General features: G+C 48.6%; 1 protein-coding gene across 2 annotated transcripts; it reads right to left on the reverse strand.

The window, feature by feature from the left end:
• Positions 1-447: 447 nt before the first annotated feature.
• Positions 448-11,060, reverse strand: TDRKH (tudor and KH domain containing). 2 transcript variants are annotated; one of them, XM_033092911.1, is made up of 14 exons: positions 10,941-11,060; positions 7,144-7,292; positions 6,297-6,403; positions 5,499-5,688; positions 4,658-4,797; positions 4,212-4,533; positions 3,175-3,335; positions 2,821-2,993; positions 2,547-2,611; positions 2,127-2,278; positions 1,828-1,929; positions 1,497-1,593; positions 1,226-1,315; positions 448-1,038 (listed from the first exon to the last, which is right to left on the reverse strand). In XM_033092911.1, exons 2-13 carry the CDS (start codon positions 7,265-7,267, stop codon positions 1,263-1,265), a joined length of 1,686 nt encoding a protein of 561 aa, XP_032948802.1. In that variant the 5' UTR covers positions 7,268-7,292; positions 10,941-11,060; the 3' UTR covers positions 448-1,038; positions 1,226-1,262. The 2 variants fall into 2 exon arrangements, with proteins under 2 accessions (XP_032948802.1, XP_032948801.1); XM_033092910.1 differs by having other exon boundaries at positions 449-1,315.
• Between the last annotated feature and the right edge of the window lie 6,167 nt (positions 11,061-17,227).

A 17,227-nucleotide genomic window follows, 5' to 3' on the forward strand; every position in this document is an offset into this window, starting at 1 on the left:
AAAAAAAAGTTCATTGGCCATTATTCTCCCGCCCACATTACTATGCATTTATATTCACTTTGGAGTACCTTCACAGTTCTCATGGGCCCCTCACGATACTATCAGAACGGACATTCTAAAGTCTTACAGAACGTTTACAGCTTTTAGAATCCTAAGCCAGGCCTTTTCTCCCAGAGAGCATCAATGGGGTCTTAGTTACACAGCCAAACCCTGGCTGGTTCTGAGCGAATGGCTAATTCAGGGAGAGTACGATGTGTCCACAAGCGACACTTCTCCATAGACAGGCCTCTCTGTCAGCTGTGTGGCAGTTTCCACCAGATTTCGGTCCAGAAGGTACCCGTAGGCCTGTTTCCCCCTTGCGATTTAATCAGCATTTAGTTTCAGATAATTTTTTGAGAACTTTATTCAGCAAAGAATCTCCTGAATGCTTTAAACAGGTATGTATGTCCCCCCCACCCCCGCCCGGGTGGGTGCACATACATTATAGACACTATACTGGCAACCGAGAGTATTTCCCGATTGGCCTCTCTTCTTGTCTCCTTGTATTTTAACGTGTACAGGGACATAGCTGGAGCAACACCTCAAAAAACCTGTCTCCAGTAACAGCAGCAGTGGAGGCCGGGAGGCTTAACATAAACAGACTGCTCTGCGCCTCTGCCTCCTGACTCAACTGCAGCCTGCGAGTTCACACGAAAACTTCTCTCACCTGCTGAGGTGAGTCAAGGTCTGCAGAACCATCACTTTCGGTGACCAAACCCTGGCTGTTTCCCGGCCCCCAAAGGACGCAGCCTAGCAGTAGTGTGCGTCAAGACTGGCAGAGGGGAACAGGTATTACGTCCAGGTATTGAGCAGCGTGGATGTAACGCTTTCAAACACCAGGAGGGGGTGGCAGGTGATGTGGGGCACACGTGTCTCCCTCTACCCCACACACTTCCTGGTAGTCCAGCGGAGGGAGAAAATGCATTTGGACCACAGCAAGAATAAAGGAAGGACTGTGTAGATCTCTTGCTCACTGGCGCCTCTCTCCAGGCACCAAATCTGCCAAAGACAAAAACACAAAGACACAAAAAGCTTGGAAGGGCTCAATCAGAGAGCAAGTTGAAGCTACAGGAAAGCAGCTGCAGAGACGTGGCATTGAGCTGGGCTTGGAGAAGAGAGCACAGCGAGGCCCACGTTGTCACCGCCATTACTTCTGCTGCTACAGACAGGCGACAGCTCCACTCACACAGCAGAGCAGAAGACGGACGCAGCTGGAGCCGACTTCAGATTAAGTAATCGTCTTCAAGGTTATCATCAGCAGACAGAGAGGCAGCTTCTACGCAGCAGAAACGAGGAGAAGTGAGACACTGCCCTGATGCAGCAGGCCCTGCCCGAGGCGCAGGGTTGCCCCAGGACCACCGGGGTCAGCAGCCGCCTTCACAAGCCCCCCAGTTTGGAGAGACTGACTGACTAATGGGAACCTCCGGAGGTGCTGCAGGAGGACGTGCTGTTGGTACCTGACAGGCTGAGGCAGGACAGGCTATGTGCTATCTCCCCAGGGCTCTTCTTGGCCTCGGTGAGCACGCTGCCATCAGAGACATCTGCTTCTGTGACCTGAGAGGAGGAAGATGCGAGAAAAAGGAAGAATGTGGCAGCCGGTGGAAAAGGAGCAGCCACTCGGTCACTCGCTCACGCCATCTGGTTCAGGCCGCTGAGAGCGACACACGCCTCGTGGCAGTAACCCTAGTGGAGCGACTCCGGGAAGCTCTACAAAACGTCCCGCGTGACCAGGAGCCTCATGTCTCCACACACGAGACATGCCCTCCGCGACAGCCATGGCTCACTCACCACGTCGTGCAGCATGTCTGACACAGCTCTATTCTCTTCCACGTCCTCAGGAAGCTCAACCGCGTATCCCTTGCGAACTAATTCTAACCCAATATCAAGTTTCTGAAAAGAAAAAGGAAAAGGGAATGAGGTTCTCTCTAAGGAAGGACAAATCTGAGGAAACGGGAGGACTGCCAGTCTGAGGACATGCCCTGGGAGGATGGGAAGCCGGACCTTCTGAAGTGGCTGTCATACCAGATAAGGCGTTCTGGGGAGGAAACGGCACACGAGCCAGTGAGCCACGAGCGACCCCGTCTTACCTTCCCGTTGCTGGTATCATACAAGTAGATCTTGGGCCAAGTTGAGGCCCCAGTCTGCACGTAGCTAGAGATCTTGGCCACCAGGGGCTTCCAGTCAGCACAGTGAGTGAGCCTGTCAAACTCGTCCAGGGCTTCCTCTTCCCACTGCCCGCCTGGCAAAAGATGGCGGAGAGCCTAAGAAGGGGGCCTGCTGACGGGGTGGGCTGCACCCTGGAGGGAAGCTGGCACTACCTCTCTACTCCGGAAGGCACCTCTGCCTGCCTGCCAGGCCAGTTTCTGGCTGTTGCTTTCTAGAGCCGGTGAGAAAAAGACACCCGAGCCCCTAGAACTCAAAAGGCTTGGACCGGGAAAAGCCCTGCCATGTGCTGTGTCAGTTATTCTATTTGGAGACAAGGTCAGTGGGTGTTGGGACTCATTTACCTGTGGGGACAATCCGTGCCAGGCTACACTCTATTGCTTGAAATGGAAGGCTTAGGAAGTCACTCCTGACGTGAAAGAAACTGCAGTTAGAATCCCAGTGCCAGTATATTCCTTGCTTCTAGACAGCCCCGACTACCCCGCGGGAGAAGACACTCACCGGCTCTGTGCACATGTTCTCTTCTGAACCCCTACCCCCGTGAGGCATGTCAACAGCCCGCCACCCCACAGCCAGGACCGAGTCCATGGCTGCGACTCCAGTCTGGCCTGCACTGACCTGAGTGCCCTGAGGTCCCTCAGTGGGCAGTCACCATTGTCTCCAAAGTCCACAAAATAGAGGTCCAGGTTCCCATTCTCTAAGGTGCCAAGGACCCGGGCTCGATACCAGGAACCATTTGTAGGTAAAGGTGCTGCTACAATATCTCCTACATGCACAGTCAAGTCTTCAGGCTACACACGGGATGAGGGGTCAGGAGAGGGGAGTTAGGGAGGTGCAGGCTCAAAAACACAAACAGGCAAGACCAGACACAAGAAGGAACAAGGAGCTGCTCCACAGGGAAAGGAAGAGACCGCAATGAAAAAGATAAGTCCCTTTCTCATGAAACCCAGCTCTGTCCCTATGGCAACTCACCAGACTGTTCTCATAGTGCTGGGTCATCTCACTGACGAGCTTGTCCAACTGCAGGCTGCGGGAGCCGATGATTTGGATCCAGAAGTGGTTAGGGTGTTCAGAGGCAGACACGTACACTTCCAGGAACTCGTCAGCATGGAAACTGAAGTCAGGACTGGGGACTAAACACAGGGAAGAGTGAGCTAAGCTGCAGCATCACCACCATCTTACATGGTGACCACATCAGAACCACCTGTGGTTGGAATGGGGACACTGCCCCGGTGGGGAGAGGCACAAATACCAACTATTATAATAAAAGTGGTTCAAGGGAGCCCGGGATGAATCAGACAAGAACATCCTGAAGAAAGCTACTAAGCTATGTTCTGTACCTTCCTATGTAACTGAGTAATAAGAGTTTACATTCTTAGTCATCTGCCATGTATTCAAATCAGTCATCAGTTACAATGACGGTAAATCCTCCGTAGTCCAGCTGCCAACACGGACCAGTGAAAAGGTGTATCGACAGACAGAGGCTCACTCCAGCTCCCAGGCTTCCACTGACTCATTATGTGACCCTGGAAAGTCTGGACAAGCCTCTCATAGGGGCCCTCGTTTTCCCTGCCCATCCCGCACCTACACATTGAAGAGAAAGCTCACAGCCTTTTAATTCTTGAATGGCGAGGATTTTTAAAATGAATGAGACAGGCCCAAAGAAACACACCAAAAACAACTGGGCTGAGTATTTTACTTGTTTAGTAAGTATGTTTGGAGAAAGAATGTCATACAAATTCAATTATTTGATACACTACTCACAGCCTAGTTTCCTGTCAACTAGCGTATTTCTATATTGTTCTCCATCATTAACTGGTTTGTATTCAGAAAAATATTATCTATCATACTAACCCAAGCAAAGTATTACCAGGAAGGCATATTTGTGATGAAAGACTTATGAGGAATCAAGAAAGTAGACATTTGTTTTATTGCTTCCTATGCTGGGTTCTCTTAAGCCAGTGTTTCTATCGTCCGTGCAGCTAACGGGTTCCCTCTCTACTACGTACTTTCAAACATGGACATCCCTGGACTGGTCTGGGCTCCAGACTTCTGAAAGCTGTCACCATCAGGCTTCTCCCAGGAACCTTCTTCTGGCCCTACAACCGCCATGTCGCCACCGCCTTTGCAGGGAGGAACTGCCAGTGGTACAGCCTGCTCTAGGCTGGCACCAGAGCTTTTCCAGAAAGCTGGCTCTCCGGCTGCACCCGGCTCTGTCACTTCTTCTCTTCTTACACTGATTGGCTGCTTGCGTGGGACTCTGGTTTCTGCAGCATGAGCGATTCTCTTCCGAAGTTCTTCATCTTCTGAAACTTTCTCTAGTATCAAATGCTGTGGAAAGTAAGAGAAGGGATGATAGCTGTGTGGCTAGAAAATTTGACCCAGGACAAATCTGACTGAGGAATAAAGAGTTCTTCTCATCGTTAGATACGACTCAAGTCTATCAACTACTTGCCTTGGCTGCCGCCACTTCCTTCTGTGTTCCTGAGATTTTTATAAGTCTTGAGAGTAGTAATGTGCCTTCTGATTCTTTGTCACAGGTAATTTTGGCTCCAGAGGCCTTACAGATAGAACGGATCGTCTCGCCGCCTCTCCCTACATTGAACAACAATAAAATCCTGTCCTTCCGTCCTGGCCAACCGTAAGTCTAGAGAAATCACTATTTTGTATATATGAGTACAAGGAGAGGAGAGTCGGTTCGCATTTCCACACTGAGCAGAATGCAAAACACTGAATGGAAAGCAGGAGCTACTGAAATTGTAAGAACGGGAATACTGGGTTATTCATTCTACCAATCTTATTTCAACTCTGCTAGGTTAATTTCTCCATGTCATTTCCATTTTTTTGTCCACTCAGCGTACGTCACATCCTCACTTCATTAGAAGAGATCCCATATGCTGCGTGAAACATGGCACCAAGGACAGGACACGTCTCTGCCTCGAGTAGCAGCATAAGGAATGCTCTGGGGGCAGGTGCTCTCTAGAGCGCTGTCGTGAAAGATCTGGGGTGCTAACGTGAGCTTCCTTCGCTTCCCTTTGGAAACCTATTACGAGGTAAGGACATTGACCCGAACCCTTCGAGAACCTATCCATGAAGTTCAGATCACACAACTTCTTGAGGATGTGTTTTTTGCTTTACCAACGGTTCTGTACGAAAGTAAAGCTGTGGTCTCAATGTCCCTTTCTTTCTCCCAGCAAGGTGAGGGGGAAGATAGGCCAGGAAAGACCCCTGGGAAGGTGTGAAAGAAAGGTAAAAGTAAAGGAAAGACAAGAGCAGAGGAAGCTGTCCAGTGGTACCTATGATTCTGCCCACAGATCTCTGGGGAACTGAGAGCTGCTCAGACACTGGGGCACTCTCTGTCAGGATCTGATGGATGGCTGCTTTGGCTTTGCACACCTGAACAGGAAAACCACTGATAAGCAGCACCCGCTCATCGCCTACATCCTCTGTGTCCACGTCAATCCGAGCACCGGTTTGTTTCCGCAGCTGCAGAGAAAAGGATACGTGGCAGTATGTCTGGAAGAGACCCCATTCGGGTCAGCAAGGTAGTCGGAACCCGACTCTGGAGGTAGATGGAACTGGACACAATTACCAGCCGAATCGGGATGCTATACGCAGTCCCCACTCACAGGTACTTATGGAAAGAGGTTAGTGACAAAGGTAAACCCTAAATAGCAGTGAATTGAAAATGGTTTCTCTTTGTGTACAGAACCCTGTTGTTTCCTCCTGATTTTATTTGACTTAGAGAATTAAATATTTTCTTTTCTTGACATGCCACCTGAACAATGGAAGATGGTAAGAAGAATTAGGCAGCTATTCAATATTTACTGTCCATTAATGAGAGTTTATTAATTCCATAGTAGAGAAGAATGGTTTAAGCTATACCAAGCCGAGACTCATCCAATCAAAAATCCCCATTTTGAGCCAAGTCATGTCATCCATTCACGAGGGAGCGGAAGTTCTCATCTCCAGAAGGTAATCAGCATCTTAACTAAAACGTTCCTGTACTCTTTCTTTTTAAAATATACACAGTGTGGGTGGGTTCTGTGGGGCGGGGCAGAGAGGGGGAGCTGGGTGCCCGTGCACACACTTACCTGTTTAATATTGGCGCCCTGCCGGCCAATGATGAGCTTCACAGCCTCCTGGGGCACTCGCATCTCTATCTCGATGTCGTCCTCCCCAACGAACGTCAGCCGCTCTTCTGCACAGATCACAGCTCATCAGATCGGACTTAGATAACACCCACAGACAGCTACTACGAGCCCTCCCCTGAACGGAGCTGTCAGAGAGACACTGATGCAAGAGATAAACGGAGGGTCTCAACCACAGTGACACGCAGAAGTGGCAGCTGAGTGGGAATTGGAAGATCCGGAAAGACCAGAAGATGGCCACTAACTCTGGGATATTGTGTCAGACGCTAAAGTGGGGAGCGCATTTGGCTCTGCAAGAGAGATGCTGGGTTCGAGGCAAACTATTTGTCTTGGAGAAGAATGAAGGAGTCCATTAAGCTGACAACTTCTCCTGTCTGTACATAAATCATTTCTCTAGGTCCAGCCTCGGGGGAAAATGAACCCCACAGTTCGCCTTCTCCTAATAACTGAATAGAAGGAACATATAAAAAAGGTAAGAAGAGTATAGATATTTAAAAAGAAAAAAGAAGAACCCACTGCAGCGTTGATGTTGCTGAAAGGAACAGATCAATAGAATCATAAAATGAATTCTTCACTTCATAGAAATGATAGCTTCATATAAATGATAATAGTTTTACGTGAAGAACAGAGAAAAGAAGAAACCAAACAGTTTCCGTCAAAGAGCCCTCACAGAAAGCCAATTACATCCCACAAATGCTACCCAGTCTGGCGAGGACAGATTTCATTTCAGGTTAACAAGGCCCGAACACCGCCTGCCATTTCCATATGTACACGCGTGGGGTTCACATACCTCTGCTTTCCCTATATCTGCGATACAGGATATAGGCGACCGCTACACTGGCTGGAATCCCGAGGCCCAGTGCTATTTTCTGAATAGTGGACAAACTCGTCCAAGAATTCCGTTCAGTGGACATTTTCTGCTGTCCTTTAATTTACATCCTGGGGGAAATAAGCAAACGAGGGAAAAGAAGGTGCTTTCATTCAACATCTTTATGACTGGCAGGGAGACGAGGGAACATGTTATATTATTATTTAAAAGACCACTACTGCCTACTTTCCCATTTCAAGAGCTTGAGCAGTCTCAGAATCTATCTCATGTAAAAGGTCTCAGGGTATTTTTAAAAGGTTAGCTAAGGGTCACATATACATACAACTAAACAGAGGCATGCTCTAACCCCTCGCCCCAAGTAGAACTATATATTGATCACTTTTAAAGGGCAAAGGAACAAAAAATTATTAAATGAGTATTTAAAAAACATATATTTGGATTTCATAGCAAACTATTTAAAATTCCTTATTGTGCTCTTCTAGGTCTCCAGGCCTTTCCAGAAGCTGTTGTCTCTGCAAGGAATGGCTTTCTAGGCCATTGTAACGAGATATGCTTTAAAATGAGTGAGGAAATGTAATTTATGCTACAACTTGCTTCCAGGTACAAAAACTCAACCCACATGATTATGATATCAAAGAAAAACATGTTTTTCACCTTAAAAATAAAACCTGGTTGTATCCTAGTAAGGCTAAAAACACATTTGTTAATAAAGGACCTATTTACAAAGAACACTTTGGTCCTAAATGCGGTTTTCCTGAAGCCTTCCAGGAAGAGTGATGAAGGTAAGGAGAAGACCTGGCATAGACGTCTCCTTCTGGGGAGTAGTAGGTGGATTTCCTGCTACTGTCAGACAAGGGTCCGAGTTTGGCATCTGGCCTTAGAGCTTTACTAACCAGTAGAAATAAAGGTTGTCCCAGAACTACCAGAGATTTGCCAAATCTGTGTTTTTTTCTAGCCAATAGTTTTAAACAAATGTAATCCACTCTCTTGTCCAGACTCAGGGCCTGAACAGAAAATCAAAACCTCCTTTTAATATCTTGGGGAGGGACTCTTTTCAAGTGTCTTGTTATTCCAGGCTATTGGTTACTCAGTAGGTAGGTCCATCATACTGTGTCACTTTTAGAGACGTAATAATATCTCCCTTTTTAGTGGGTAGGAAGAAAAAGGTTGAGTTTACCGTGGGGTTTGAGTTACAAGGTTCCTTCCCTAACTAATGAGTTTCTTTTCCCCCAACTAGGCTGCAAATAAAACTTTTCAGCACTCGCTGTGAAAGTTTGGGTGGTAGCATGTAAACATCTTGAATATACCAAAGGAAAGGAAACAAGCTCGGTTTCATAAAGGAGATTTTTTTTTTTTGCTTAATTCTTCAACATATGAACTTCAAACTACCATTTTCCTACATTAAGGTACGGTTTATTCTGGGTGTCTAGAAGGGACTTCAGTTCTTATATGTACTGGTTACTTCATATATTTTCTCATATGGGCTCTTAAGTGCAAAGTGTGTGTTCACTATTAATGTGCCTCAGTTAAACAGTGCTAGCTAGCTCTGGTATGGGCTCAGCATGCTGGGAACACGAGGAGGAATAAGAACTGCCTGAGATGGTCGAGTAGGAAAGATAAACACCAAAACAACTAATTACGTGGCAGTGCAAAGACAATGTAAATTCTTGGTTCATGCAACAGCTGGGAGGAGATAGAATTTAAAAGGCTGCTTTCTTAGATGGTACATACTAGCTGAACAGCAGCCCATTAAAAGATAAATCGTTTATCTTCTACATTCAAACCAATAAATATTTGATATCCAACAGGTGCTTGGCTGTGAGGATACAACAGTCCAGACAGACTCAGTCGCTGGCTTCCCGGAGCTTTCTATCAGGCAGGGAAGGTCTTATCTTGACAGATAGCAGTCTGTAGGTGTTAAAGGTTTGGAGAAACTGAAACAAATGTAACCCAGTAACTCAGTCAGAACTCCAGTGCTATCTGCCTTTAATGCCGTCTTTCTGGCCCTAATTCATGCTTACGGGGCATAGAATTTTAGAACTAGAAGGCACCACAGAGATGATCTGATTCCACTCATGTTGCAACTGGGGAAAGTGAGATCCAAGGAGATACAGAGATTTCCTTAACGATACACAGCTCATTAGTCATTTCCACACAATGCAGTGTGCAGTGCGGTTTGAAGAACAGTCACAGTGGCATCTCTTTAAGGAGACTCAAAGGACTACTAGCCATTGTTTTTTTCCAGTTCAGAAACTGTCAGGGGCAAGGCAAAAGGATGATTTGACACTCCTCTGGCTCTGCAGCTACCCCCTCAGTCCCGACCCGTAATACTACGCTGGGTTCCGTCACAAAGGGGTTCCACAGTACTCCGAATATCCCTTCAGAACACATGCGTTGCCTATAATTTTTGATTAAACAGCTGTGTCTGTAGTGAGATGAACTGAAGGCAGCAGCAGTAGGCGTAGGGAGACTAATTCAGAGGCCAACTCTAGGTGTCAGTGATAAAGCCCGAGAGCAGTAAAAGGATTAGAGAGCGTTTTAGTAGGCAGAATACAGAAGACCTAGCAACTGATTTATGGAGGGGTTAGAGGCTGAGCCAAGGAGCTGGCTACCAGGTTTCTCATGTCCAGGTTTCTCGTTTGAGCACCTGGTCCATGGTGGCGTTTCAGATAGAGACTATTGACGATTTGGTGGCGGCGGGGGCTTGTGTGGTAGGGAGATGAATGTCTGTGACAAGGTTAATTTTGTTGGGTGACTTCTATTTGGACTAAAGGCTAAATTTGACTTAACTCCTCTTCAGCTATTACAAATGAAGCTTGTAATGTCTCAGAGTGGATATCTACTTGACTGATCAAATAGTTTTGTTGATAATTTCCATATCCTTTCACATTGTCGTAAGTTTCTCTTTAGAAAAGAGGTTATAAAAGTGGGAAATATGATGGAAATGGGGATAACTGTGTAGCTTGTGTTTGATTTTATGACTTCAAATGGAACGTGAAGAGGAGGAGATTAAAACTTAAGACCATAGTTCCTAGGAGAAGCTGGGTCAAGAAAAGAGGAGATGCAGATCACGTGAGGTGAGAAATGTCGCTAGACGATGGTTTTCAGTAGAAGTTAACTTGGAAGTTTCCTGACGTTTGTATTCAACAGCTGCTGACAACTGCCTGATATGCACAGCTAAGACTCACTTCTATATCATCACTCAAAATACAGTTAGGAGGTAAATTACGTCGTGAGCTCCCCGGGGGCAAGGCCCTTCCGTTCCCGTGTCTCCTCCTAAGCAGCACGTACCAAGCACCGAAGGCATGGTGATAGTCTTGTTTTGGAGGAATTGGGGCCGCTCGTTCAATTTCCTCATTCCTGCCACATTTATTTTTAGACCGACATAATTAATGAAAAAGCTGAGCAAAATAAAAGGGAAACTGAGAGACCGATGGCGGTTCTCCTAAGGACCGGGCCCCCGAAGGGTCCGAACTGGAGTGGGGCAAACGCTCTCGCACCGGGTCCCCTGTGGCTTAACCCTGGGCGCAGGTCGTTTCCTTAGGGTACGGTAACGAGCCCCGGGGGTAGAGCTGCCCCCAACAGCGCCTCACCGCCCGGGGCTCAGACGCCCGCCCCCGGGGCCCCGGCCCCACACCCTGGCCTCGCTCCGGGACGCCCCCTTCCTCAGCCCCACGTTTCCTCCTCCTGGCTGCCAGGGACGCCCCCGGCCAGCGTCTCCCAGTCCCCCAACCTCAGATCGCGATGCCCGCCCTTACCGCTCCTCGAGTCAGCCGCCGCGCGCTCCGCCTCGCACCTCAGCCCAGCTGCCGTCGCCTCCCACTCGCACCGCGACTCTGGGCCGTGCCGGCCTCGCTTCAGGCGCCACTTCTCCGCCCCCGCAGCCCCCACCCCCACCTCCCCGGCGCCAATCAACGTCCGGCTAGCGGCCCGACCAATCGCCTTCCCCACCACAACCAATCCCTCCGCGAGCTGCCCCTGAGCGACGGGCTGCTGCGTGCTGATGCCCAATTACCCGGATGGAATTCGAGGCCCGGCCCACCATGTCCGCCAATAGGATCCAGGGACAGCAGGCACTAGTAATTGAGGCGTGCAGCTGCTGAGAATTAAACAGCCAATTAGAGGCTTCACGGAGTCCTCCCTGCCCACCTCTAGGCCAATTACTGACGAGGCTTCCGCCTCCTAAGCCTCGGGGGGAAAACCTGCTCCCCGAGCCTGGGACCACGGTGCGAGGGCCTTGAGTACTCATGCGTGTCACGGTTCGCACAAAATTAGTGCTTTTGTACAATTCCAGCGCCACCCCACGGCCCCGTGACCACTGGGGAAGATGTCTCGTGGTGGGCCATGCTCCGGCACTTGTTTCCTCTGCTATCTTTTGCCTCGATCTGAACCCCATTCCGTGATAGGGACTCAGGGAACACGGAAAACATTTTTTTTGGGGGGGGGCGGGGACATAAAATAGGCTTCGTGGAGATGGAGAGAAGGTCAAGGGGAAGGAGCCGCGCGGCAGAGAGCGAGGGCCCGCTCTATTCCTCTGCCGTGGAATGAACGAACAGACGGTGAGGACCGACACGCAGCAGGACAGGTGGAGAGGGACCGGAGTTCCGAGCGCCCCGTGGTAAGAGAGCTGCGGGCCCGCCTTTCCCTGGGGATTGAAGAAAACGGGGGCGCTGAGGCACAACCGGGGGCGGGGGCGTTTCTGTGGGGGGCAAGGAAGAGGGTGGGTTTCTGCAGGCGACGGTTTGCTTTGGAAGAGTGCGTTCCAGCCGCCGTCCGGGTCCTGGACCGTTAGGGACGTTTGGGCCCTGCTACCGCCTCTGCGCGTCGGGGAGGCTCGCGAGCGGGTCCCTGCGCCTCTCCTCGCCTTCACCCCCCGCCCCGCACTAGGGGCTCACCCTGGGGACCAGGGGTTGGGCGCTCCTTGTAATGCGAAGATAATTCGCATAAGCTTCTATCGCAACGCCTGGCTCAAGTTAAGCACTCACGTGAATGTTGAATGAACGCAAGATTGTATCTTTGGTTAACTAAGGAGATGCCTGTGGGACTCAGTTTATCCTTTTGCATAAATTTTTAAAATACGTGTGTTTTGAACAAAACTCAAAAGGAATAAAAGGTTATGATAGTGAAAAATAAGTCTTCGCCTCAGAAGCAACCAATATTACCAGATTCTCCTGAATTTTCACAAGATATTCTACAATAAAACATGCATATTATATTCATATTTTTTACCCAGTTGGTAACATATACATACTATTTTGCAATTACCTTTTATATAGTCTAGGTGTCTTTCCATAACAGTACGTATCATATATATCTGCCAAATAGTAACTTTCATAGTAAGCCTGAGGGATATATAGTAAGATATATTCAACCATCTTTGAACATTATATTGATGCCCAAGTATATTTCATTTGGCTCTTGCATATCTGGCTAACAAATACTTAGGACTGCAAATACTGGATCAGAGAAGGGTGTGTGTTGTTTTTATCATCTGAGTAGATGCAATTTTGCAAATTCCCTCCCTCCCATGAAGACTTTTTCCCCATTTTCATTCTACCAGCAATGTTTGAAAAGGATTTTGGCAAGTATAGTACTGCCAAATTGCTTTCCATACAAGTTTTAGGAATTTTCTCTGGCTTCTCTTGTTCAATATTATTTCTGTGAGATTCAGCCATACTGTTGTGTGTAGTTTTTTTTTTTTTTTTAAGTGTGTTTTTCCAGGACCCATCAGCTCCAAGTCAAGTAGTAGTTGTTTCAGTCTAGTTGTGGAGGGCACAGCTCACAGTGGCCCATGTGGGGATCGAACCAGCAACCTTGTTAAGAGCACCAGCTCCAACCAGCTGAGCTAACCGGCCACCCCCCCTGCTGTGTGTGGTTTTTAATCCATTCATTCTCATTGCTGCGTAGTAGTATATTGTGGGAATATACCACAATTTACTTTTCAATGTACTATTAATGCTATTTGCTTGGAATCACATATTTTTAGATTACCTAAGGGAGAAGTATTGTATTTATAATATAGGAATACATATTTAAGTCATCGATGTCCCATCAGTAGCATTGTAAAGTTTTCGCCATATAGAATTTACATATTTCTTAAGATTATTCCTAGGTACTTGAGGGCCTTAATTGCTATAGCTATTTTTACCTATAAAAAGGTAAGAGTATTTCAGACCCAATGAAGAATGTCCACTGTTGCTATAAAAAGCACAGACCTACTTTATGGGCCCATTATCTTCCAGCTCCGATGGGAGGTGGTGGGCAAAAAAGAGGAAATGAAGTAAAAGTCCAAGAAGAGGGATTAAAAATGAAACCACAGGAGGAATTTCTTAATCAGAGCAGTAAAAAGCCAGGTGTAATCACTTTTCCTGGAAATTATTTGAAGGAGGGTTGGCTTCTAACCGGTTGGGTAGGGGGGTTGGGGAGTAGAAAGGACAATTTTAAAGGTGAGGTGATTCCAAGCTCACTTTCAAGTGTATTTGGGATCTGTCATCTCAATGCCCCTCAAAGAGCCCAAATCAGGACTGAAAGATTCAGTTGTGAGAAGCTGGTATTGGGTGAACGGTAATTTTTTTAACCCTCATCTCCAGTTTCTCTTTCCTTGAAGGGTGTTCTGAAATGGAGTGCAGGAGGCAGTAGGTGGAACCAGTTAACATAAAGTCTGGGTTGCATGGAGAGTTCAGGCTTTCCACCCAACAAACCAAAGCAGGAAAGTAAACTTTAGCTAGAGGGCTGGGCAGTGAGGGGTTCTCAGACGCCGTAGCCTGGGCCAGAGCCTTGGCTGCTCACTGAGTCCCCTTCCTGGACAACATGTGAACTATTCGTTGGAATGCATTCAGCTTCCAGGGTTTTTGATGTGACCCCATTGTAGGCGTCCCCCCTTCCTGCCCCGTCATTCCAGGCTTTTCACCAGAAACCAGCACCTGGCAGCAGGGGCCTTCGCCTCAGAAATTATACTGGTGCTACTCTTGAATCTGTAGTTCAGATGGATGGATTATAGCAGCTGTTCTCGGAGAGACATTCTCCTCAGCCTCTCCGGCCACCCCTGTCCCCTGTAAGTCTCCCTACTTAATTCCCCTTCCAGAGGAATTTGGAGGAAGAGGGCTCAGGAGTCTCTCATCTCAGTGCTTTGCAGCCTGAATCACCAGCAGAAGTCGCCTGCCTCTTTCTGAGAGATGGATGCTGGCAGGCGAAGATGGTCCAGGCGAAGACGCTAGAGGTATTAGGTTGGTGCAAAAGTAATGGCGATTTTTGCAATTACTTTTGCACCAACCTAGTAACAGTGTGTTTGTCTTGTAGGGTCCATCCTACCACCTGCTCTTACCTGTGCTAACAGCTATTTCCCAGCCTTTTCTTCTTGCCTCTAGTGGACCCTGGGGAGCACAGGCAGCCCACGCCCTCAGCTTTCCCTGCCACCTGCGACTTCTCATAACAGAGGCTCATTACCTGCCTTGCCTGGAGCCCGGGATGGCTTCAGGACGACTGGGGGCAATGTATGAAATTCTTGGTCACAACTTGCACCAGGTGGTCTCAGGGGGCTCTGTGACTGGGAAAACAGTGGTGACCATCGCTGTGCAGGATTCTTACTTGAATCAGGGAGCCAGCACAGCAAAGGAAATAGTGACATTCGAATATGCCAGGGACCAACTGGGTCCAAACCTCTCTCAGCTTAGCTGAGACTATGTCTGACATGGAAGAGAGGAAGGGTAGAGGGAGGGTGGACGGAATGACCTCTGGAAGGTTCCTTCAAGCAGGGCTAGGGAGAAAGGGAGCAGAGTCGAAGTCTCCTGAAATCTGAAACAGCTCACAGATTGTCTGCCACACGAGGGCCAGACGCCTTCCTGGTGTCTTATAAACTGGAGAGGGGAGGTTGTTGGAGTGCTAAGAGAATTGTATGTGCCTGGTGGGGGTAGGGTGGGAGGCGCAAAGATACCCATTTCTTAAGACTGTCGGATTCTCCAGCCTCACTCTCCACACCCAGGGTTCTCACCTTCCCACCTCTGCCCCACTGAGGAGCTAGCCTGGGGGTGAAGTCTGGCTGTGTCCCCATGATGCTGGCTCCTCTCACCTGTTAGGTGAGAATTCCTGAGCAGCCTCTCTGTAACCTAAGAGCTAGTTGAGGGTAGAAGCCAGAAAAGGACCTAGGAAACCTCCGTTGTGAATCATGAGAAGCTCTGTTGCTGATAGCCAGGCATTTTGTTCAGTCCATGTGATTCCTGGAGTTTCCGCTGCTTCTTGCTGGTCCCTGGGGCAGAGGCAGCAAGGACATTGGGGAGGGATTGAGAAGGAAGAATGAAAGCAAACAGACCCTCAGCTTCCTGAATCAGGGGCATGAGAGTTACCGAAGGAAGGTGAGGCTAACCGACAGCAGTCCTCCTAGAAGAGCTATTCAGAGCAGGCAGGGTGCAAGATGACCTCTGGATTTTACCTTCCTCGCAGGTCAGGTTCTGCAGCTGACAGGCCCTGTGGGAGGGGTTATAAGAGCAGGCAGTGACTAGAGCTACTGGTTTGGTGGAGGCATTTAGGTTTTGATCAGACAGTCCTGAGTTCAAATGCAGCTCCCTCACTAGCTGGCTCTGTGTACTTGAGCAAGTTACTTCATCTGTTCAACCTCTAGTTCCATCAGCCAAGATGCCCTGTCTCCTAGGATTGATTGATGTGAGGATTACATGAGAAAACAAAGATAAAGCCGTGGACGTAGAAGAGGCCCTCAGTAAATGTTATCTTTCTCCCCTCTCCTCCTCTGTCCCACCCTGGGCAGAGTGCCATCGGGTCACCCCAACGATGTAAACCACAGCACCCCTGCACGTGCATACACGCACACCCACATGTGCCCTGCTGGCCTTCACACACCTGTCGGCACACGCACGCAGCCTGCACAGTCGCACCTGAGCTAAGGGCAGTCTTCCCAGGCAGGGCAGGTGACGACTGGCTTGCTGATGATGGCACAATCTCACCCGGGTGACCTTGCGACACTGAGGAGCTTGCCTTCTCGAAGGTATGCTGGAGAGGCTGCGTGAGGATGGGGGCAGCTCCACAGGCACTTCCCCGCGTGAATGTGCTTTTTAGGGATACTTAGCCCACCTCTGCCAAAGAGGCCCCTTCGAGGCCCACAGCGGTCGTGTTGGGAGCTGTGATGTCTGGTAGAACAGCCACTGACCACCTGTGGTTACTGAGTGCTGGACAGATGGCCGGTGCGACTGAGGACGGGGATTTTACATTCCTTCAGTTTTAATGAATTGAAGTGTGGAGACAGGTTCTTGATTTAGTTGTTGGAAACCTTTGCGCATGTTGGCCACAGCTTGGATGGGTGAATCGACTTTTACAACAGTGAATTTTCTGAAACCTAAATACAGATTAGATTCTTTCTGGTGAAAATGTGGTGATCGAACTGGAATGCGCTATAAGTGTAAAATGTACACTGGGCTTTCAAAGAACTACTATGAAAACATAATGTGAATTATATTATTTTATATTGATAACACGTTGAGATGGTAATAGTTTGGGTACCTTGGATTAAATAAAATATAGCATTAAAATTAATTGCGTGTTTCTTTTTGCTTTTGTCCTGTGACACTAGGACACTTGAATTTGCATATGTAACTCGCATTCTGTTTCCACTGGGCAGTGCTGCCTGGAGACTTGCTCCAGACACAGGTCATCTGTTCCCCACTGCCTCAGGGGCTTCCAGAGATTTCTCTGCACCGCAGTGCAGCTTCCGCCCTTTTCTGCATTGCCGAGTGAGCGAGCAACTAGAGTGAGAACCGCTAGCCCCTGACCCTCCGTCCCAACCTAATAAGCAGCTGGTGGAGAATGTGGAGAGGCGGGAGAGGGCTATGCCCACGGCAGACGCCTTCCTGGTGTCTTGTAAACTGGAGAGGGGAGGTTGTTGGGGTGCTAAGAGAATTGTGTGTGCCTGGTGGGGGTAGGGTGGGAGGCGCAAGGATACCCATTTCTTAAGACTGTCGGATTCTCCAGCCTCACTCTCCACATCCAGGGTTCTCACCTTCCCACCTCTGCCCCACTGAGGAGCTAGCCTGGGGGT

This window comes from Rhinolophus ferrumequinum, chromosome 22 (genome assembly GCF_004115265.2).
Source record: "Rhinolophus ferrumequinum isolate MPI-CBG mRhiFer1 chromosome 22, mRhiFer1_v1.p, whole genome shotgun sequence".
Lineage (NCBI taxonomy): Eukaryota > Metazoa > Chordata > Mammalia > Chiroptera > Rhinolophidae > Rhinolophus > Rhinolophus ferrumequinum.